Below are 22,237 nucleotides of genomic sequence, written 5' to 3'. Positions count from 1 at the left end.
ACTTTCTTCTGGATTCTAACTTGGTATGCCATCCTTTCAGGAATCTGTAACCTTTGACTTACATATTCCGCAGCCCATTCGGGTGTCATCTGGAAACTTTATGGCATGTTCTACTTTTGTGATAATTGGATAATCCTGATCATCCCAATCTCTAATCAGCTACACAAAGAGAACTAACACTAAGGTCACCAACACCTACTTCCTAACCACTGCACACAATAGCTTCTTAGTTTTGCCCACATATGGACCAACACATGTGTTTGTGCATGATTGTCTTATGTACCATTGAATAAGTATGTCTTTGTATACACCTATGAATATGGTCTTGTGGGTGTGGACATGGGTGTGGTATGTAAGCAACCAGAGCTCAGGTCTGGTCTTGAAGTCTGAATAATGAACGTTTAGTACTTGACTTTAATTAGTCTCTGTGCATTGTTAGCCTTAGTTTTTATCTGCCCTCAAATATCAGAGGAAGAATGAGTTCATTTCTTCAAAGTTTATTGACTGTTACCAGTGGCAGAGCAAATTCCATAAAAGAGCAGGTTCCATACAGAGCAAGTTGGTGAGAAAGGATGCTTGGAGTGGGGACTTGGAGTGAAGACTGGAAAGGCAGATCTCTCCCTCCTTTTCCCCCTCCATTCCCACAAGGATACTGGATTTACAGTGAGGGCATCCTGCTTAACATTCTCTCTCCAAATTAGAACCTGAGAAGAGAAATTTAATTCAAAGTAGAGGAGGAAACACCTCACAGCTCCTCTGTTTCTCCATCCAAGGGGATGCCAATATCCACATTGTAGTCTACTGGCTCCCCAGAGCTCAGCCAGGGAATAGGGGTTCGATTAAAAGAAGGCCTGTTGGAGAGATTCTGGTTGTAAAGGACCAGGGGTTCACTCAGTAGGGGCCCCAGGTCAAACTTGGGCATCTGGAAGGTCATGCGTTTGGAGGCCTTCTCATATCCACCATAAGGCATTGCCGTCCTGAAAAGAGAATACGTTATTTAATTAAAAACCAGAACAAAAGGAACAGCTTTATCAGTGAGGTGTTACCCTTTTTTGAGGATGGGGAAGTCTGTGAATTTTAATTTAGGTTGCTTCTGCACTCCTTTTTCTCCCTTAGTGCTCCATTCCCCATTCCTGGTTTGCTTTTTTCTCCAGAGCTAATGATGAGAAAAGGAGTCTAGTGGGGTACTAGATAAAGAGGTTCATGGATAGTTGTGACTTAGACACTATAGACCCAAGGGTCTGAGACTACCTTAAAATACAATGTAGACCCCCCCCACCCCCCCCACACACACACACACAACTCCTACCCCACCTCCAGTGGATAGCACATGGCTTGGTGAGAGGAATTAACATTGCCTGGAGAATTCAGGCTTCTTAGGACCAAATGCAAAAGAATGGTGCTTCCCCATTCTGCTTTCACACAGATCTCCTGTTCACAGTCTAGAGAAGCCCAATTCCAAAAGAATAGATACTTAAGGCTTACTAGAGAATAAGGAAATAGAATCCTCCTACAGGGACAGTAATGAAATCCTAACCTTGAATGAAGGGAACTTCAAGAGTCCTTTAAACATGTAATATATTATTCCCATTTTAGAGCAAGGCAACCAAGGCTCAGAAGTAGGGTGACTGTCCCATGCCCACTCTGCTAATAAGTGGTGAAGTGAACTAAAATTCAAATCTTGCCTCACAGCAAATGTTTCCTCCATCATACTGCACTACTTCTCTGAGTTAGAGTGAAAAAAGCAAAGGCTTTCAATTTGGGTCCCCATATTCCTTCCTTCCCTCCTCAGCCTCCTTCTGAAACATTTGAACCAAAGTCTCCATTCCAACTAAGCACATTGTGCCACACACTGGAATGCATCTGGTTGCTTCCTCATACCCCCTACCTGTTGAAGGACTTATATTTGGGAAGCTCAGCTTTGGCCCCATAGGCCAGCAGGTCGATGCCAAGTTCCACTTTTTGCTGAGGGTCAACCCCCATAGCTCGCTCCCATGGGGAAATATAGGTCTTGAACACAGTGATATGTTTTCCTTCTCCACCTGTCTGGTCTCCTGGCAGCCATGGGAGAGAAAATTGAGTCAATAATAGCAGTTAGCAGCCAGTGGAAGTTAGTCTTACACCTCTGTACTAGGGAAGTTGCTGGGGCCAATCTTGGTAATTGTGCTAGTTCTGTGGAATCCTGACAGCCCAAGGGCAGATCTGTGACTGAAACTGAAAAGCCAGAAAGGTGACAGAAAGATCAAGCTCCTGGGTGAAATAGACACATTTTGGCATTCTCCTGGGGTAAGAGAGTCCATCTAGGTACCTCAGCAGGCCTCCCTTGCTCCCTAAACCCAGTCTAGGCCTCATTCCTGGGGATATCTCTGCTCTAAGAACCAGATAACATTACTCTTGAATAAGGATACTTGCCTGTTCCTGTCTCGCCAACCCCTGCTGTTCCAGCAGTTCTTCCTTTGCCATTCTGGCCCCCAGGACCACTTGTACCCCCAGATCCAGACCCAGAGCCCTGATGGTGCTGCTGGTCAGAGCCATACTGTCTGGCAGAGCCACTTCCCCCTGCCTGGCCTCCACTGCTGCCTTTGCTGTAGGAGAATCCCTGACCAGCTGTGCCCAGCTGTCCCCCAACTGTGGGAAGGAACTTTTGGAAGTGATCCTGTAAAGAAAGAACAAATTAAGGGGAAGGTTACACAATGGGTATGGGAAATAGACAAAGGTGGTGTGCATAGCAAGGAGGAGATGATCAGAGAAAATGGCCAACCAGAAGACACTGAACCCTCTGAGATCTCCCCTCCAATAGGTGGATAGTGGATAGCCTGACAGAGAGGAACTGAACTCTCCTAATGGGTAGGACCCCCCCTTGGCTCAGTTCCTCCAGTTACACCTTAAGGTAGGGACAACTCATTCTCCACACTTTCCTTTCCCATCCTTACCAAGGCAAAGAGGACCAAGACTTGCACCCCACTATAATTTGAAAGGATGGGGTTGGGACAGAGAACCCAGGCTTAATTTGAAAAGCTAGAGAGATGTCTGCCTCTTCTTTATCTTGTCTAACAGACAGAACTCTCTTCTTTGTCTTTCTCTTCCTCTCCCTCTCTGCTCTTGGTGCCTGTTGAACCAGGACTTCCTGACCGTGAAACTGTAGCAGGTAGGGGGAAGGGTGACCAAAAGGGCAACCCTGGATTCAGCCCCAAAGCCTAAAAATAACCCCACCAACTCCTTCAGGAGGCTCTCCTAGCCACCCCACCATGCACACCCCTATGCTCCAACCAGTGTAACCAGACCCAGCCAGGGAGGAGGGCTTTTGGCCTCCTAAAGTTAGATATGACCGGCTCAGCATTTTTGCTCTGCTCCTACATAAGGGCCAATGACAGAAAGTCCTGCCTCTGGCCCCATGTAGGCATCTATTTCCACTTTCCCCTGGCTGCCCAGTGAAGGTAGAGGGGGAGGAAAGGTAATGGAGAAGATCCCCTCCTTCTCGGCTATAACATCTTGTGCCTGGCACCCTTCCAATCCCTCCTTCTCTTTGGAGAATGATTCTCACTAGAGAATTCTCACTATCTTAGAAGACAGTTTCAGTTCCCACATCCAGAGTCCTTAGATCCTATAGATAAAAGAATGGCTCAAGGAGATGTTTATAAAAATTCACTTAACTCGTTGTAGGGTTACCAGATTCATCAAATAAAATTATAGGACATCAGTTAAATTTGAATCTTAGAGACACAACGAATACTTTTTTACTATAAATACACTTCAAATATTGCATAGGACATATTTACATACAAGAGAGTATTCGTCACATATCTGAAATTAAAATTTAACTGGTATCTTGTATTTTTTAAATTGAACTAAATTAAATTTTTATGTCCCAAATACTTCATGGGACATACTTTACTAAAAAATTATTCATGCATATCTCAACTTTAAAATACAGGACTGGGTGTCCTGTCTTATCTGGCAGCCCTATCTTTAACACTTAGCCATACTGGGAAGGAATTTTCCCCCTGAGGGTGTGTACTCTTCACCCCCACCTCCCCTTCACCGGCTCTAAGATAGACACTGAGTTTCAGAAGTGGGCTGTAACTCACCCTGGAGGTTTAATATATCTGGGGACTTAATAAGCTTATAAATTTGCAGAGAGGGGAGGTTGGTGGTATTTTGGAGATTCAGGGCCCACCAAAAAACTGTCAGAAGAGGCACTAGGCTGTGAGAGTTATAAAGTTCTGAACTCACCATTGAGCTGTCAGAGAAGACGTCAGGGTGGTTCTCATAAATAAATTTCTCTACCCTCATCTGCCGCAGTTTGAACATCTTGGAGCCCCTATTAGTGAGCAGCGACAGCTCTTCCAACATCACATCCCTTGGGACACTGATCTTCTTGCCCAGGTTCAGGCCTGAGCTCTCCTGTCGACCTTCCAGGGAGGTGGGGAGGAAGAGACAAGGAGAAAAGTAAGGTTTTCTAGGTTCAGAATACAGATGCCAACCACAACTAAGTGTGTGTGTCTCCTGCAGAGATCCCAGAGGTGAGCAGATAGTGTCTGATGAAGTTCTATGTAGTTTGTGAGAAATTTTTATTTCCTGGGTTTGGAGTTGGAGACAATGCACAGGAACTGGGGTGCAAAGTGGAATCAGTATACCAGAGTGGAGAGAGTGAGTAAGGCAGAAGGGGCAGAGGCATGGGGTGCAGGGCAAAAAGACTAAAGGAACATCATAGATGGAGACCATTGGGGAGACTGTAGCCTGGGGGAAAGCCCAAAGGCCAACACTGTGTGGAGTTGACCACATCTAAATACAGATTTCTGTCTTAACTACTTTCCTTTCTCTTCCCCTCAGTGAACCCTGGCTGCAGACAGACTTTGGGCATTGGGAGAGCTCTTCACATGCATATACTCCTACCACCCCCCAGGAAAAAAAAAAAAGTCTAAGTATTTTTCCATTTTATGTGTTTCCACAGGTTCCCTAGCACTGGAGGGGTGGAGGGAGGGGAAGTAAGGAAATTAACCATTTACTGAGACTTTACTCTGTGCCCGTCTCCATCATATATATTTTTTTCCTCAAACATACCTCACTGACCTGTGAGTCCTGTTGTCCTGGACCTGCATTGGGTGATATGGCAAGGATATTATTGTCTCAGATTACAAGGTGAAAAGGGTGGAAGGGTGTGTGATCAGTGTTGAATCCTTTCTCCACCTTTCTCCCTGCCCCCCCCCCCCCCCAGAATTTCTCGTGTCTCTTCATATCTCTTCACGTTATTTAACTTTATGATTTTTCTGGGACTTCTGAGGCTGAGATGCTCTTAACAAGAAGTCCCTACACTAGGTAGGTGCAAATATGCCATACCTCCAGTTAGTTCCATGATCAGCTTACTGGATTTCCTCTTCTTGTTTGGGGCTGGGGTTCCTGAGAGTGGCATTGTGGAGGCAGATTCAGCCTGAATAGGGTGAGAAGGGGGAGTTGGAGGATGGACAGGGACTAGAAGGTATCTGCAGTAAGGTAGTACTTCTTAACTTGGGGTTAAGGGCTTCAGGTTAAGGGTATGTGTGTGTGTATATATATATATATATATATAATAAATGTATATTTTTCCCTAAAAAGGGGGAAAAAACAATGGGTGAAAACCCATTGTTCTAGGGCTTCTCCTTTCTTGGAGGTGAGGCAGAAAGTATAGATGCACCCTCTACCCCTACCTTCTATAAACCTCCTTTCTACTGTTAAAATAGAGCTGGTGCAGGGATTAGGAACACGGTATGTGTTGGGGGCAGTGAATAAAACAAACAACACACAGGCTGGGCGCTGCACCCAGGTTTCATTGGCTTGGCATGACTTCAAGTTTTTATTTTCATGGGGATCTCAGATTGGGGCTGTAATTCCCAACTCTGGGTCTTTCCTCAGTCTTCCTCAAGCCCTGGCAGGGGTGCAGAGGGCAGTGGCACAGAAAAATATTCTGCCAGGGTCAAGGAGATTCGGCCCAAAACATTCTCCATAGGAAGGAGAGGTTGTTGCTCCTCTATTGGGCCAGCTGGAGTGTGGCCTGGGAGGTCACAGCAGTGATCCTTGCTCCCTTTCAGTAGCTCCCGCCCCAGACCCCAGAGCTGGGGTGGAGAGGAAGGCCGGGGGCATTTGAACCTTGATGCACATCAGTTCAGCAATATCATAGCGGTAGGGAATTGAGGGGGGATAGGAACATAATAATAGAATCTGGCAGTGGAGGGGGACAAGCTGGGAAAAGATGCAGACTCCAGCCCTTCCTTAACAGAAGTTGGCACTCAGCAAAACACTGTCTTTCTGCTGAGTCCTATTTCACAACACATCTGCATTTCTACTAACTTAATGGGGTATGCTGAGACAAGACCCCCGGAACTGATAAATGGGCATTTACTATACTTTTCTCAGCCCTAACTAGGTTATTTTTCCCATCCAGCCTCTCAGATCCCCTTCTTATTACTCCAGTGCCTCCTTCAACATCTCCATTTCCCCCACCCTCCTAAGCCCCTCTTCTTCCAACTCTGTGGCTCCCCTGAACTGGACAGCTGAGAGCAGAGCATAGATAGGGGAGGGAGACAAGTCTCCCAGGATCAAGGGTCACTCTTGCAGACACAGACACAGCAGTCAACAGAGTGGGCTCCAGCCCCTCTGGCCATAGAGCTGGAACTTACCGGCTGCAGAGGTGGTGGTCAGCTCTCCTGGGGGTCCAGCAGCTTTGGAGGACTGAGCTGCTGTGACCGGAGAACCCGAGCTGGGCAGGCGTGGGGGCAGCACTGGCAGTGGGGGAGGGAGGGTAGTTATTAATAGAGATGATGAGTACAAGCAGCTCAAATGGCACTGGGGGTACTGAGACCCTGGAACCAAGATCCCGCCCTCCTTGCCCAGAGGCTCAGGAAGGAGAGGAAAAGCCTTTGGGATTCTCCCACTAAGCTGTCTGAGCCAGGGATCAGTCTGCCCAGAGACTCCCCTTTCTTGGCATCTAGAGTCTGAGATCCAAAGAAGCATTCAGGGAAAAATTGAAAACTGTGAGAGAAAGAGGAAGCAAACAGAAAACGGTGGACAAGAATTTGGAGAGCAAGAATTTGGAGAACATGTCTGGAGAGTCACTCAGAACCAATCCAGGCTGGAGCTGGAGGGACTATATGGGTACATTTTGGGAGTGGGAGGGCTTAAGGGGCTATGGGGAAAGGAAATCTGTTCACAATGTTTTAAAAGTTCCTCGATGAGTTGATCTTTTCTCTGGAAAAGCTAGATCTTGGCAGGACAAGGGACCAAATTAACCAAATCCAGTGCTTCCTATGCTGTCAGAGATGAGGTGGGGAAGACTTGACCAATTTCTCCCTTTTCGTCCCCATTTGCTGTTGGGGTGCTCAGTTCAGCCTGTTTTGCAGGATAAATGTTGGTGTCTGAGATGTACAGGTAGGCTTCTAACCTGCCAGGTCCTTCCTCTCTAGGGTTTCCACTTGGGATTTTCCTCAAAAGCAGCACACACCCAAAAGGATCTAGATTGTCCCATTCATACTGTTTCAGAGGAGCCCTTGGGCAAGGGTATAAGTTTGAGAGCTTCCTTAAAAGAATCCTGTCGGGGCGCCTGGGTGGCGCAGTCGGTTAAGCGTCCGACTTCAGCCAGGTCACGATCTCGCGCTCCGTGAGTTCGAGCCCCGAGTCAGGCTCTGGGCTGATGGCTCGGAGCCTGGAGCCTGTTTCCGATTCTGTGTCTCCCTCTCTCTCTGCCCCTCCCCCGTTCATGCTCTGTCTCTCTCTGTCCCAAAAATAAATAAACGTTGAAAAAAAAAAAAAAAAGAATCCTGTCATTTGCCCAGTCCCTTCCTCAGTAGCTACATGAACATCCTACATCCTCTTCCACCTCCTGCTCAGATTCTGGAACCAGCTGCTGCTGCATGCTGCACCTCTGTTGCAGCCACCACCATCCTATTGTGGCTGCTTTAGTAAGTGACTTTGCAGCTTCTGGAATGCCCTTTGTCACTCTGTGAGCTCTCCACTCTTCCTGATCTTGTCTTTTCCTGTCCTGAACTTTTCAGGCTCAGCCTAGGGGCTGAAAGATCATCCTACTCCCCTCTAGTTGGCCTCTGCCCAAACCAGTTTAACATCCAGATCTCTCTCATCTTTTGTCCTCCTTCTCCATGCCTTCCCAACCCAAAGAAGCAATTAGAAGAAAAAACATGAACGGCAAACTTGTGATTTTGTCGTCACCACCATCCTACTCTCAAAAACAAACAAACAACAACAACAACAAAAAAAAAACCCAAAATTTTTGTCTGCTATGATTGAGTACCTAGAACTACTAGGTGGGTGAAGACAAAATTCAACCTATGCTCACTGGGCCCTTCCTTTGGAATTCTAAGACTGTACTTGGGAGCATCAGGGTCCTGGGCCTGGTTATTTGCACAAATATGCCCCCTGCTGGAGTAATGGCACTTACCTTCTCAGAAGTCCTTAATTTCTAGCCTACCTCTAGTGCCTTCGCTTATATATGAAACTCAATCCACACTGATCCACCCTCTCTTCTTCCTTCTCCCATCCCATCTTCACCTCCAGGCATTGCTTTCCCATGGAAATATCATCGTTTCCTTCAGAGAGGTAGGACATGATGGCAAAAGCTCAGAGGGACTTTCCACTCCTCTTGGTTCTGAAATTGTGGCCTTGATTGGGAAGTATGGAGCAGGAGATGGAAAAGGGGAGTATCTGGATGGAGAATGCAGGCAGTGAGAACCAAGGGGAATGGTGGAGGTGGCTAAATTGGAGTGGGACAGAACTGGTTAAAGAAGAGCAAAAGACTAGGGGGTGAAGGGTAAAGGATGAAAAATAGGGCAGGAATGGAGAAAGAGATCAGGAATCAGGAGATCAGGGTTAGAAAGGATGGAAGAGAATTAGGATTTAGGAATAAAACTAGAAGAGATGACAGCAACAGAAGATTTGGAGCTTAAGTTTATTCTTGTGCACAAACCAAAGTACTGTGACTCACACCCAATATGCAAAGGAAGCGATCAATCCAGATCAAGCAGCAAACATGATTGACTGGTGGTGGTCATGGTGAAAAGGGAGTCCATACCCATCTAGGATCAGAGATCAGGACCAGAAGCTGGAAAGGAACAAAAGCTAGGGTTCGGGGGATGGGATAGGACTGAAAAGAGGTTTTGGCTCTGGGTATTTCCTTGCCCTTTCCCAGGTCATCATGACAAGTTGCAGAAGGCAGAAGGCCAGTCTCAAAGGAAGTAGCACAGACAGCATGTATTCCTCCAACACTCAGTACACACTCTCACATCCCCCTACCATCATCCATCTTCACTCTGACAAATGCATTCTTCTCTCTCAAATTTTTCCCCAATCCCCCTCTTGTACACAGTGAGTTTCTTGAAACCCACCTCTACTGTCTCTCTTTCCCTCCCCATGCTCCTCTCTGTGGCTCAATTAATTTCATTCATTCTGCTCTGCTCCTGGTTTCTATGTCACTTCTCACACCATGGCACTTTTCTCCCTCCTTTCTGTCTTAGGTGCATGAGGCAATGAAGCCAATGATATTTTTTCATTCTCAGAAGAAATTCTTTGTCTTTCTTTTCCACTTCCTGGATCCTTATAGCTTAGCATGGGTCTCTTAAGTTGTTCTTAAATCCTGGTGAATAGAATTCGTTTTTTTTTTCAAGTTTTTTATTTATTTAAGTAATCTCTACACCCAATGTGGGGCTCAAACTCATGACTCTGAGATCAAGAGTTGCTTGCTACTCCAACTGAGCCAGCCAGGCACCCCCTGATGAATAGAATTCTTAATTCTATTCCTGGTCTAGCTGGTATAACTCAGCCCTTACAAACTGCTCTGGCCCTTCAAGTCTTCTCATAATCTGTGCGTTTCACAAGATGCTGTACCCCCGCTACAGACACTGATCTTTGAGAGTCCAGTCCATCTTTCTCCCCACTATCTGGCTATCTGACCATTCTTTCATCAATACAGGGGGAAGACCCAGATTTGGTCTTTATTTAGACCTCTCCTCTTACTCTTGCCTCAGACATAAGAACACATCTGTGCTCACACACATTTGCACATACACAAATGTACACATACATGCCTAGATATATGCCAGCCAAGCTTGGAAAATGAGAGGGAGGAGTAGAGAGCGATTTAGTGCAGGGATCAATTTAGTCCTTTTGAAGCCTGCCTGATGGTAAGCTTGCTTGAGGTCTCACTGGTAACTTCTCTGTGTGCTTCTCATTGAATGTTAAAATGAGGCTCACAGAGAAAAGCACAAATGTAGAGAAAGAGAGACCAGTGGAGGAGTGTGGGTCGAGAGACTGAGATAAAGACAAAGACCCACAAAAGGAGCTACAGAGACAAAGGGAAGCACAGATAACAAGGCAGAGATAGTAGGTTGGAAAGCAGCAGGGAGGTTGGGAGCCAGGAGGATGGGACACCAACTCCAAAACTATCTCTGGCAGGAGGGAATTTAGCCTCCGGATGCCTGAGAGAGGGCATGGGATAGGTTGGAGAAGCAACTTTATGAACAGGATGTTCCACCTCTCCTTGGTCCTGGGAGCTGTACCCCACTCAGTGGTGGCCTGCCCCTGGCCTCCACACATGAGCCTGCAATCCAGTTCTGGTGGCTGAGAACCGAGGCCTGGCTACCTGGAAGCCACAGGAGCTAGGGGAAGTTCCAAGACTCCTGGGAGACTCTGGAGGAGGGCCTGGGCTAAGAACAGGGGCTGAGGCCAGCTCTGACCTCCAGATGGGCTCATCCAATGTAGTGGCTGCTCGTGGGGCAAGAACAGTGGGGGCCAGGAGTTCTGCAGTGGGCTGGGGTGCTGGAGTGGAAAATCGGCGGATCTCCTGGACTCGGGCAGTTTTGGGGGGCCCTGAAGAGGTGGGGCCAGGAGTCTGGGGAACCTCATCAAAACAGAACATGGCAGTTTTAAGTTGGTAGGGCTGGTGCCGCATGAAATCCAGAGCCTTGATACCCTGCTTAGGGGTTGCCCGAGGACCCTGGGATTGGGCCTTATTAGGGAGAGTTCGAGCACCCTGGGGGAAAAAGGGTGATAGCAGTGGGTTGTAAGCAATAGGAGGTGGGGCACGGATGTTGGGTGAATATTTCCAGGAAGAGGGCAGTGATGGTGTAGGGGAAGGGCTTCTGGGCCTAGGGCCAGGGCCAAAGCCAGGACTAGGTGTAGCTTCTACCACATACCTGTCTGCTCGGCTCTGCCGCTTGGCAAACAGCTCCCCACCCCTGCCCTGAAGCCTTGCTGGTTCAGGGATTCCAGCCGAATGGGCTGACCCATTCACTAGCCCATCAAGGAACCCACGAGAAGGGGGCTTAGGAGCCACTGGGGGTGGAGTCTTAGGAGTCATTGGGGGCGGTGTCTTGGGAGCCATTGGAGGAGCGGTTTTAGGCGTCACGTGAGACAGAGCCTTGTAACTCCTGCCCCCTGGTGGCTGCATGAAATTGCAGGCTTCAGCTCCAAGGCTCAGAGCATCTTCTTCTGGACCAGATTCCGCTCCCCCGGCTCGGGGTTTTTCATCCAGGTTCTGCACCAACGACAAGAGCTCGGGGTTGGGCGAGTTCTTCGTCTCCTCGTTTCCCGACCGGAACATCTGCTTCCGGGTCCCCCGTCGCCGGGCCTCCTGGAGGATGCCAGTGCGGGCAGCTGGCACGGAAATGCGCTGCTCCCGAGCGCTGGGTGGCTCAGGCGCCCCGGGGCCTGGGGCGGGAGCCTCTGGACGCGCAGCTGGTCTCAGAGGTCCCGATAGGAAGATAGAAGCGGTGGAGGTCATGGCAGCGGCACTAGGGGGAGCGGGGGGCTCTGAGGCTCCGCCTGGCGTTACGGGACGGTTGGGGGCTGGGATGTACAGGGAACTTGTAGCTGTCACGGGGCCTGAGGTGCGTGGAGTGCTGGGGGAACCGGAGGCCGGCACGTGGCTGGGCAGAGGGGTGGGCCCCTGAGAGGACAGGAAGGGCGGTGCGACGGGGCTGAGACCTCCCAGGCTTTCATTCGCCCTCTTGGGGGCTAGGGGTCGAAAAATAACCGAGGTGGTACCTGGCCGCTGCCCTTGTAAGCCTGGAGTAAAGGGCCTAGCTGACCGGTTAAAGATGTTTGGAGCCGGGGTTGGAGCTCCACTGCCTGGGAAGAAGGGGGTGGGGCTGACTACAGGGGCTGGGGAAGGACTGGATGCTAGTATAGCTGCTTCCGGAGGAGCACTCTGGGCCCGAGGTGGTGATTGCAGGCCCTGCCCATTGAGCACGGCTGCTGGACCATCCCGTGCCAGCTCCTGGGTGCTGGAGGCTGTGCGCTGGCGCTGCTGTTCAAAGAGCTGGACCCCTCTGCCGGAGGCCTCACTCAGCTGCCCTCCCAGCCCCCGGCCCTGGCCCTCTCCTGCAGCTGAGCCTGGCCTGGCCAGCTCCATGTCCAGATAGGGGCTGTCCCAGTCGCACTGGTTGGTGAGGCTGCGGGCGTCGGAGAAGGCCTCTTCGTCCAGCTCCGACTCGCTGGTTGGAGGAACCCCGTCTTCTTCCTCAGCACCTGTCCCAGCCGCAGCCCCAAAGCTCACTAGGGTGTACTTCTTGGCTCTCTGCCGTCGTTTCTTAAACATAAGCACCCCCTTGGAGTGGGGGTTGGGGGCTGCAGTTAGAAGGGATGCGATCGTGCGGCATTTGGTCTTAGCCTCCTTCACACTCTTCTCTTGGAGGCTCTCTGCCCGTTGCAGTTCTGAGGAAGCCAGGAGGGAAAATGGTCAGTGAACGTCTTCTAGTCCTATTCCGCACACCCCAGCCAGTTTCCTCAGCCCTCCCACCTACTCTCTTTTCACTGGCCTGATCTACAATGTCTTTTGCCTGTGGCAAAGTCCTCTGACTTGGGGCAGAGTGGTAGGTGAAAGGTGAAACCAAGGACAGTTGAAGGGAAGGCAGATTCTGGTTGGCTGTCCTCACACCGCTCTGACCACATCTCTCCATCTATCCTCTCTCCCCTCTACTCTGCTTCTATTTTCCTGGAGATGAGCTCTTACCCACCCCACACACATTCTTCCCCTGCCTCCCACCGTTCCTGGCTGGCAATGGAGGTGAGGGACAGTCACTTCCCATGGCAGCCAGGGAGATGAGGCAGGTCCCAGGAAGAGACAAAATGAGAAGGGACACTTTCCTTCTACTACAGAGACCATGTTAGGGGGCTTCTCAGAAACTTAGGGACTTATCTCCTCTTCTTACCCCTACCCCTATGGTAGGGACACAAAGGACCCTTAGGAACAAGGATCTTCATTCACATTTCCACCTCCATTATGTAGTCCACATCATACACATTCATAGAAATAACCACCACACATTTCAGCAAGCATGTGGGTCTAGTGAAGGCCAGCTATGGGCATATTTTCTCATATGTACTCTTCTCTGTCATTCGTATATACCCCAGCTTATGCATACCCTAGTTCACATAAACATATATAAATACACATGAACCCACACAAAAGCACAGTCACTCAAATACATTCACACGCGTGCATATTCCTTCTTCACAGAGCTCCCCCTGCAGAGACCCTGTGACTAGTAGTTTGGACAAAATTTTAGAGCTGATATTGGCCTTCCAACCACCAGGGCACTATTCTGTGCCTCACACCCCTGATACTCACAGCCAGGGATAGCCTCACATCTGAGATGCAGGAAAAGCCAGAGTGCTGCTCACCAAGGCAACCCTCCAAATCTTTAAGATACCTCGAGGTCATCAGCTAAATATATCCTCCCCCCACCACCACCACCCAACTGTGGTGGGAGTGGGGTGGGCTTCTTTGGGGGTCAGCCTTGTAGGTAGAGAGCTCAGGCAGTCACTAAGAGGCAGGCACACAAGGACTATGTACTAAGGGCAACCTGGGCAGGGCTTCCTATGCCATGTGGGGCCCAGGAGGTGGGGCCAGGAAATGGGAGAGGATGCCCTGCTGCTACGACCCTGCCTTGGACACAGATACACTCTGATCCATGATCCCCAGTTCCTCCTGAAAAATTCTTGAAATTCCATCCGCTTTCCACTCAAGATACCAAGCTCCTTTCTAATTAGGGCTTTCATTCCACCCATCCCAACGTTTATACCACAGAATAGCACTGTGCATGAGAGATAGGCACTGGAACCAGAGTTCAGTTCAGGTTTTTGGTTCTTGGGAGAGTTACTTCATTTCACTGAAGTTCAGTTTCCTCATCTGTAAATGAGCATGATAATGGCTATCTCATAGGATTGCTATGAGGATTAAGTGAGATAGTGTAGGTAAATTTAGCATTTAATGGCAGCCCTAAGGCCCACTGTGAGTAACCATTACTATTAAAGCCTTCTTGACACCAGCTACACATGTATACAGACACTTTCGTGGTCACACATATATCCTCCCATGGACTCCCATATACATGCCTTCATGTATTTATAGATTACTCATACTTCTTTCTTTCACACACATTCCCTCCCCATGAGTTTTCTAAAGCTCATGTGGTCACAAACCCCTTTGACATGTAGCCATAGCGTCAGCCCATTCTGAGAAAGGGGCAGTGAAACTCTCCTGAGAAGAGAAGAAAGAAGTCAAAAAGGAGGAAGGAATAAGGAATAAGACCTTTCCCAAAGACACCCCTTCCTAAGCTGTTGATGTATTCCCTTCCAGTCTAGATCCCAGAACTCTCTTGGCTATGGGAGGGTAGTACCTGCGTAGAATGGGTCCTGGAGCTCAGGAGTTGGGTCTGGGGCTTTGTTGTAGCTGGCTTGGCTGAAGGGCTCTTGGCTGATGGGCTCAAAGTTCTCCATGCTGAGAAATGCAGTGTTGGCTGGAGCAGGACCAGCTTGAGCCACCCCCCACGCCTTTTAAAGCCCCTTTGTCTTGTCCCTAGAGCTGGCAGCTGAATGAGCTCACTGTGCTATTTTTTGAGCCTGGCCCCCTCCCTCCCTTCTCTCTGCTGCCCCACAAGCCCCGGTGTGATGGACATGGACACCTGCCTACCCTTCCCCCAACCCCACCCCACTGGACAATGAGGTCTGCTTGGCTAAAAATATCTTGAGCCACTAACTGCGGTCTAACCCAGCATGATAGGAAGGGAGGGGTGCTAAAATGAGAATTGGGGATAAGCATGGGATCCTGGGCATGCATCTGGAATTTCTTTGTGGGATATTGGACATTCTCAGGGATGTCAGTCTCTATTTTATCAATGTCCTTAGCCTCTGTCCCAGACTTAGGCACACAAAGTTCTATGGACCAGGAATCAGAACAGTAGAGGGAAGAAATGAGAGATGAGAACTAGAGGGGTAATCCTAGATTTTCAAGGTGACAACAAAGGTCTCTGGGGTAGAGGCACGGGACAGGGAAAAAGCTCACCCTTAGACCTTGCTCTGTAGCTCAAATCAAAAATAGCAAAGAGCTTGAGATAAGTGGAACAGGCTTTTTCTGCCCAGGCCCACATTCTTGCCTGAGATAAGGAGTCGAAGATCCCTCCCTCTGCCACTTCCTAGGGATCTCATGACTATCGCATAGTCTCCCAGTCCCAGGAATCCTAACTGAATTTACAAATGTCAAAGGTGGCTCTGATGTTATGCCTGGAGTTAACACTGAAAAGCTCCTGCCCTGCTTCCAGATACTCCCCTGCATCATGTCTTCACTCTGCCCTCACCCTGTCTGTCTGACACTTAGCAAAATCATAGCAACAACAACAAGCAAACCCTTTGTTGATTTCATGTCCCTTTCCAGCTTCCCTACTTTGTTCCTGGGTTGGGTTGAACCACCTGCACCTTTTGCCGCACTGGTTCGAACAGTAAAAATAATGGGGACTGTGAGAATAATTATTTTTCCCTCCTACTCATCACTCTTCTCCACTTGTCCCCAAGCCTATATCCAAAAGAAGCATAAAGCATGGTTACAGAGGGGTAGATTTAGGGTTCAGATTGAAGGATTCTGGCTAGGGAAAAAGGGTTCAGGCACTCACTGGCTTGCTTGGCCTTCTGGGTGTAGGTAGTAGTGAGGTCTTCTGCCACTGGGTGGGGAACAGGCCCCACCATAGGGATAAGATGAGGGCCAGGCCTGAGGGGGCCGTGGGGCAACAGCAGGGCCTCAGCTGGGGGTGGCTGAAGGGCTGCCCCATCCTCCCAAGATGGGGAGCTCACACGGCTGTCACCATGACTGGGAGGGCCAGCTACGGCAGGCGCTGGCTCTGCAGGACTGTCAGATAGGTAGACCTCATCAGGTAGGGCTCCTGGAGGGGAGGGCCTTGTGGGGCCTCTGCGGCGGGGTCGGCGGGGTTTCTCCTGGGTGGCAGGTCCATCAGCATCACTGTCTGTCTCTCCGTAGTAAGCCTCACTGTCAGGGGGTGAGAGGAGGCTCCCAGGTTGAAGAGGCTGGGGAACTGGAGCGCCAGGAGGCTCAGGACTCAGTGGAGATAAGGGTGACAACACTTGAAGCTCACCAGGGGATGGAGACCGCACAGGCCCCTCATCCTCTACCCTGGATGGAAAGAGGACAGTACTTAAGAAGTGGGCTGGATGACTGACAGCTAGCGAGATCTAGAGGGGATGGGAGAAGGAAGGAAAGGAGGAGAGAGGTGACTGGCCTATAGGTTGAACGAGTGGGCTGGGAAGAGTGGGGATATGAAGACAAACTGGGAGGTATATGTGCTTGAAGGGCTGTAAGTGGACAGGGGCTTAGAGGGAGATGTGATGGCGAGGAGACAGGCAAGGGGTTGAAGTAGGCCTACACACTCAAATACCTGCTCGACACCCCCATCCCTTAATTGCAGATACACTGAAGCCCTCTGGGAGGCATATACAAACATTTATACTCCAGCCCAGACTTACAAGAAGTGGGTACTTAATAGTAGCTGAAGCCAGGGCAGTGAGACACAGAGCTGGGATAGACATTGGAAACCCTGGACTAGGGGGATGAGGGTGGGCTGAGGTGAGAGGGTTCCATACCGCCGCACAGTGAGGACAAGCTGATTCCCTGAGGCATCAATGAGGCTCATGGCACTGGCATGAGAGAGGCTGGTACAGGAGACCCCATTGATGGCCAAAAGCTGGTCCCTCTCTCGGAGTCCCGCTCTGCCAGCCTGGCTCCGTCTTCGGATCTGAGAAGGTGTTGGGAGGAGAGATAGCAGATGAGGGAGGGCTCCAAGTGGGAATAGAATGAAAGGAATCAGGATAGGAAGGACCTATGTGTGGAGGGGATATATTTTGCAGGGTAAGAAATGGGAGGGGTATGGAGCTACAGTTGAGGGAGCCTATCAAGAGGGAAGAAGGTGCAGACTGGAGGGAGTAATACATCATATTACTCCATCAAAGAGGCTGGGGGCAAACTACAGAGGGGAGGTACTGGGAATGGCAGTTGTATCACCTAAAGATTTCCCTCCAAGGGCAATATCTTTACTAGCCAGTAGTTCTGTTCTAGGCTTTGGAATCTCAGAGGCCATTACCTACACGGTCAAGATTTTAGAACAGTGTTCCAGATTGGAGGGAGTCCAGCAGATTCTGGGAGATTGTGGTTGTGTATATGTGTGCCATGCATGCACACACATGTACATATGTGAAAGTAATAATACTAGTAATAATGGCTATCATTTATTGAGTGCTTACTAAATGTTAGGTATGGTGCCAAGCACTCCACATGTGTTATTGCATTTAATCCTTAGAATGAAGTAGGTACCGTTATTACCCACATTTTATGGTTGAGAAAACTAAGCCTGTGAGGTGAAACCAAACAGATAACAGCTTCATCTGACAGGCCAGATCATGCCATAATCCTCCTAGCACCTAAAAAGTCTTGCATAGGGAGAGAAAGGGTCTGGTGAAGGGAAAGAGGGGCAGTGAGGGCCTGGGCAGGGCAGGGCAGGGCAGGGCAGGGCAGGGCAGGGTAGGGCTGGGTAAGACAGCCTCAGCTCGTCACATATCAATTTAAAGAAAAATTAGAACCTTCCCTATATTCCTGGAATTTGGAGTAGAGGCACAGACTCAGGAGAGCAAAGACTGGATGGTCAGAACAGGACCTCTGCTACTATGGTGCCTCAGGAACTTTCTTTTTTTCTGCTCCCAGAAACCAGGAATTCTTTTCTAGTAGCCCCCTACAAGAAGCTTGTGCTCAGACACTACTCCTCCCACCAGATGAGCATGCTTCCCTGCCCACCTGCCCACCTGCCCACCCCCACTCCTCTTCTTCACAGCCTCCCACTTCTCCCCTAAAGGCCACCACATGACTCTTCCCACATTCCCCTGGGTTCCCCTTTCCCTGAAACCTCAATAATAGGGGCTCTCCCTTACCTTGGACACCTGTAAAGGTTTCCTCTGCTCGGCCCCCCCCTGAAGTCGGAAGCCCCAGGGGGCTCCCCCTGACAATGTGACCAGCACCTCCTCCTCAGCACCCATCGCTCAGCTTGGCCTATGGCCCTCGGAGTTTGGACAGTGTCCCAGGGAGAGAAGTCGAGGCGCTGGTACCCCGTCCGGCCTGTCTGTATGGCTGTCCTGCTCCTGCTGCCCCAGGCCTTCCCCCCCACACCACACACCACAGGCAGGCAACTTGGCCCTGGGATCAGTACAGTCCAGCACACGTGTCCTGTCAATCGGAGCTGTGCTCAAAATAGTTGCCGGCTGTACTCCCGTCCTCCCCCAGCTGTATTACTCCCAAAGCTAATTATAGTCAAAACATGCCTTCACCTTTCCCCAGTTCTCCTGCATGAGCCTTTTACTCAGGACTCAGAGTACTAGCTCTAACTAATATATACACTTTCAGGGACTGTGCCTTCCCTAATAGGATCACAGACTAATCCCAACTGCTTTCCTCCAAAGCTCATTTTCAAGTGGCAGCAGCAGCGTGGGCTTCAGTTCCATGGCGAGAAATGGCTGGGCTTGTTCCACAATTTCACAAGATCCCCAGAAGAGCGCCTCCTTCATCTTGCTGTATGAATTTACCTGTTAATCAAAATGGAAATCCATATCCTGTTGCAGTGCTGAGGGCAATGTAGCTTTTTAAAACTAAAACTACTGGTTTCCTAAAATAACAGGCAGCATATAGGATTAGATGATTGTATAATGAGATAATCTATTAACGTATATATATATATATATAATGATTCCCAGGCCTCAGCTTTAGGAATTCAGATTTTATTGGTCTGGTACCTAGTATTGTCATTTTATTTTTTTCCCCACTTTCAGCAACGGTTGCAATTGTCCATTTTGTGATTCCCTGTTCATTTAGCCCCTGAATTTTCGGGACTTGCCAAAACTTAGAAATAACTGTCTTGTCTAGTGTAAGCCAAAATACACTTAAAAAATTTTTTTAATGTTTTTTTTTGACAGAGAGAGAGAAAGAGAGAGAGACAGAGCATGAGTGGGGGAGGGGCAGAGAGAGGGAGACAGAATCCGAAGCAGGCTCCAGGATCTGAGCTGTCAGCACAGAGTCTGATGCGGGGCTCGAACCTACCGACCATGAGATCATGACCTGAGCGAAGTCAGACGCTCAACCGACGGAGCCACCCAGGCGCCCCTAAATATACTGTTTAAATAAACAATCAGGCAAGAATGTTTAGACAGCAAGAGTTTTACAGAACAAAATACAATGCTTATGCCATACCTTTATTTTATGTAAACCAGTTCTACAAAACACTAAGATGGTCTAATAATGGGTTCTGAATGCTCTATGTCTATGCTTTTCCATTTCTTTTCTTTTCTTTTCTTTTTTTTTCTCTTCTTTTCTTTTTTCTTTTCTTCCCTCTCTCCTTCCCTCTCTTTCTTTCTTCTTTTTTTCCTTTGGTGTAGCCAAGCAGATCCAGACTCTGACTAATGTCTGGGAGGCAGACACAGAGGCTTTGCCAACCTTCCTACTCCAGGCTCATGCTTCCGGGGTATCTGGTTCTTTATATAATCCCTCTTGGGGAGGAACGATTGGTAGTGTAATACTGAGTCATAACTCCAATGCCTCACTCAGGGCAGGCTCTCTATTCTTTCATAGCAATGTTAAACAGGTATACTTTGGGAACACAATTAAAAATTTTTTTTAAATGTTTATTTATTTTTGAGAGAGAGAGACAGAGTGTGAGTGGGGGAGGGTCAGAGAGAGACGGAGATACAGAATCCAAAGCAGGCTCCAGGCTCCGAGCTGTCAGCACAGAACCTGACACGGGGACGTAAGTCACAAAGCACAATATCACGACCTAACCGGAAGTCGGCTGCCCAACTGACTGAGCTACTCAGGTACCCCTGGGGACACATTTTTTTTTTTTTTACAGCATGTTTGCAAGGATACATGTTCCATTTTTGCAATATTATTAAATATACCTTGGGCCTGAAAGAATCTTATTGGCATTTTTATTGGCATTGTGAACTTTACAGATTAACATAGGGAGAATTGACATATTTTTGATGGTAGGTTTTGCTACCCACTGGAATATTAGTTCCTAACTGGCAAGGATTTCTCTGTTGTGTTCAGTTTTGTATCTCCAAAACCTGGAACAATGCCTGGCATATAGTAAGTGCTTGGTTTTTATTGAATGAATGAATGGAATGCCTTTAGACTTGTTTTGATCTTATATTCCTCAGAAGTGTTTTAAAGTTTCTTTGTATAAATTCTATACATTTTTCTCTCTTTTAAAAAATGTTTAATTTATTTTTTTGGTTTATTTTTATTCTAGTATAGTTAACATACAGTTTTATAATAATTTCAGGTGTACAATATAGTGATTCAGCAATTCTATACATTACTCAGTGCTCATCATTTCATCTATTTCACCTATTCCTCCACCCACCTCCCTTCTGACAACAATCATTTTGTTCTCTATATTTATTTTTGAGAGAGGGAGAGACAGAGCACGAGCAGGGGAGGGGGCAGAGAACGAGGGGGAGACACAGAATCCGAAGCAGGCTCCAGGCTCTGAGCTGTCAGCACAGAGCCCGACGCGGGGCTGAACTCACGAACCATGAGATCATGACCTGAGCCGAAGTCCGACGACGCTCAACCGACTGAGCCATCCAGGCGCCCCCAGTTTGTTCTCTATATTTAAGAGTCTGTGTTCTTGTTTGACTTTTTGTTCTGTTCATTTGCTTCTTTTTTTTTTTTTAAAGTTTTTATTTATTTATTTTGAAAAGAGCAGGGGAAGAGCAGAGAGAGTGAGGAAGACAATCCCAAGCAGGCTCTGTGCTATTAGTGCTGAGCCCATTGTGTGGCTCAGTCTCACAAACTGTGAGAGCATGACCTGAGCTGAAATCAAGAGTCGGACTCTGAACCCACTGAGCCACCCAGACGCCCCTGTTTCGCTTCTTAAATTCCACATATGAGTGAGATCATATGGTATTTGTCCTTCCCTGATTGACTTACTTCATTTAGCATTATACCCTCTAGATCCATCCATGTTGTTGCATCTAGTATTGCCATTTTATTTTTTATTTTACTTTTAATGTTTATTTTTGAGAGAGAGAGCGTGCGAGTAGAGGAGGGGCAGAGAGAGAGGTGGACAGAGGATCCGAAATGGGCTCTGCACTGAGATTAGAGAGCCCAGTGTGGGACCCCAACTCACAAACTGTTGAGATCATGACCTGAGCTGAAGTTGGATGCTCAACCAACTGAGCCACCCGAGTGCCCCTAGTATTGCCATTTTAAAAAGCACCACAGATGATTCTTAATGTGCAGTGCTGGGCAACATAGAGGAATTCTAATTTCTGCCCATCTCCCCACTTCCTTCATATAGAATTAATCCTTCCTTCCTTTGGCAACATATGTACCTTGTTCATATATTTTCTTAACTGCATTCCTCAGCCAATATTGTAGTTTGTTTATATGCCTGTCTTCCTCATAGACTGAGAAATTTGAAAGGACTATGTGCAACAGTCCGTCAACAGTCCAGAGAGCAATGCCTGATGTGAAGGGTGCTCAATGAATGTTGGCTAAATTAAATAACGTCTTACAGTGCACAGGTGGTCATGGAAAGATGGACAGATAGTGTGCATAAACATGCCAACACATGTTAATAATAAAATCTCTACTTATTTTTAGGTTCCCATCGTATGAATGTACTCTAAGAGAACTTTTTGTTATAAATCACAACATTACGGTGGTGTAAGAATAGTTATCAAAGGCTACAGAGTTTCCTGGAATAGCTGTTCTACTCATGTGCTAAATGCGGTTTGCCCTGGTGTATGATGTAGTCATAGAAAACACTGGGATTTTGTGTCTAAAATGGACTCGGAATCTTGTTTCACCATTTATTAGTTGTGTGATCTCAGGCAGATACTTGACCTCATCAGTAAAAAGAGT

At 48.2% G+C, this 22,237-nt stretch overlaps 2 protein-coding genes across 3 annotated transcripts; both read right to left on the bottom strand.

Moving 5' to 3' along the window:
• Positions 1-481: 481 nt before the first annotated feature.
• On the bottom strand, positions 482-6,763 carry MYOZ1 (myozenin 1). Its single transcript, XM_030334781.1, has 6 exons — positions 6,657-6,763; positions 5,341-5,431; positions 4,234-4,412; positions 2,413-2,656; positions 1,889-2,054; positions 482-977 (listed from the first exon to the last, which is right to left on the bottom strand). Exons 2-6 carry the CDS (start codon positions 5,411-5,413, stop codon positions 746-748), a joined length of 894 nt encoding a protein of 297 aa, XP_030190641.1. The 5' UTR covers positions 5,414-5,431; positions 6,657-6,763; the 3' UTR covers positions 482-745.
• Positions 6,764-9,707: 2,944 nt separating this feature from the next.
• SYNPO2L (synaptopodin 2 like) lies at positions 9,708-18,487 on the bottom strand. 2 transcript variants are annotated; one of them, XM_030335324.1, is made up of 4 exons: positions 18,253-18,487; positions 16,915-17,066; positions 15,933-16,447; positions 9,708-12,696 (listed from the first exon to the last, which is right to left on the bottom strand). In XM_030335324.1, the coding sequence occupies exons 1-4, from the start codon at positions 18,355-18,357 to the stop codon at positions 10,547-10,549; spliced, it is 2,922 nt and encodes a 973-aa protein (XP_030191184.1). In that variant the 5' UTR covers positions 18,358-18,487; the 3' UTR covers positions 9,708-10,546. The 2 variants fall into 2 exon arrangements, with proteins under 2 accessions (XP_030191184.1, XP_030191186.1); XM_030335326.1 differs by lacking the exons at positions 15,933-16,447; positions 16,915-17,066; positions 18,253-18,487 and adding an exon at positions 14,664-14,867.
• Positions 18,488-22,237: the final 3,750 nt, after the last annotated feature.

Source organism: Lynx canadensis, chromosome D2 (assembly GCF_007474595.2).
Source record: "Lynx canadensis isolate LIC74 chromosome D2, mLynCan4.pri.v2, whole genome shotgun sequence".
Taxonomy (NCBI): Eukaryota; Metazoa; Chordata; class Mammalia; order Carnivora; family Felidae; genus Lynx; species Lynx canadensis.
Note: the sequence above shows the minus strand (reverse complement) of the source record. Positions and strands in the feature narration are given on the sequence as shown.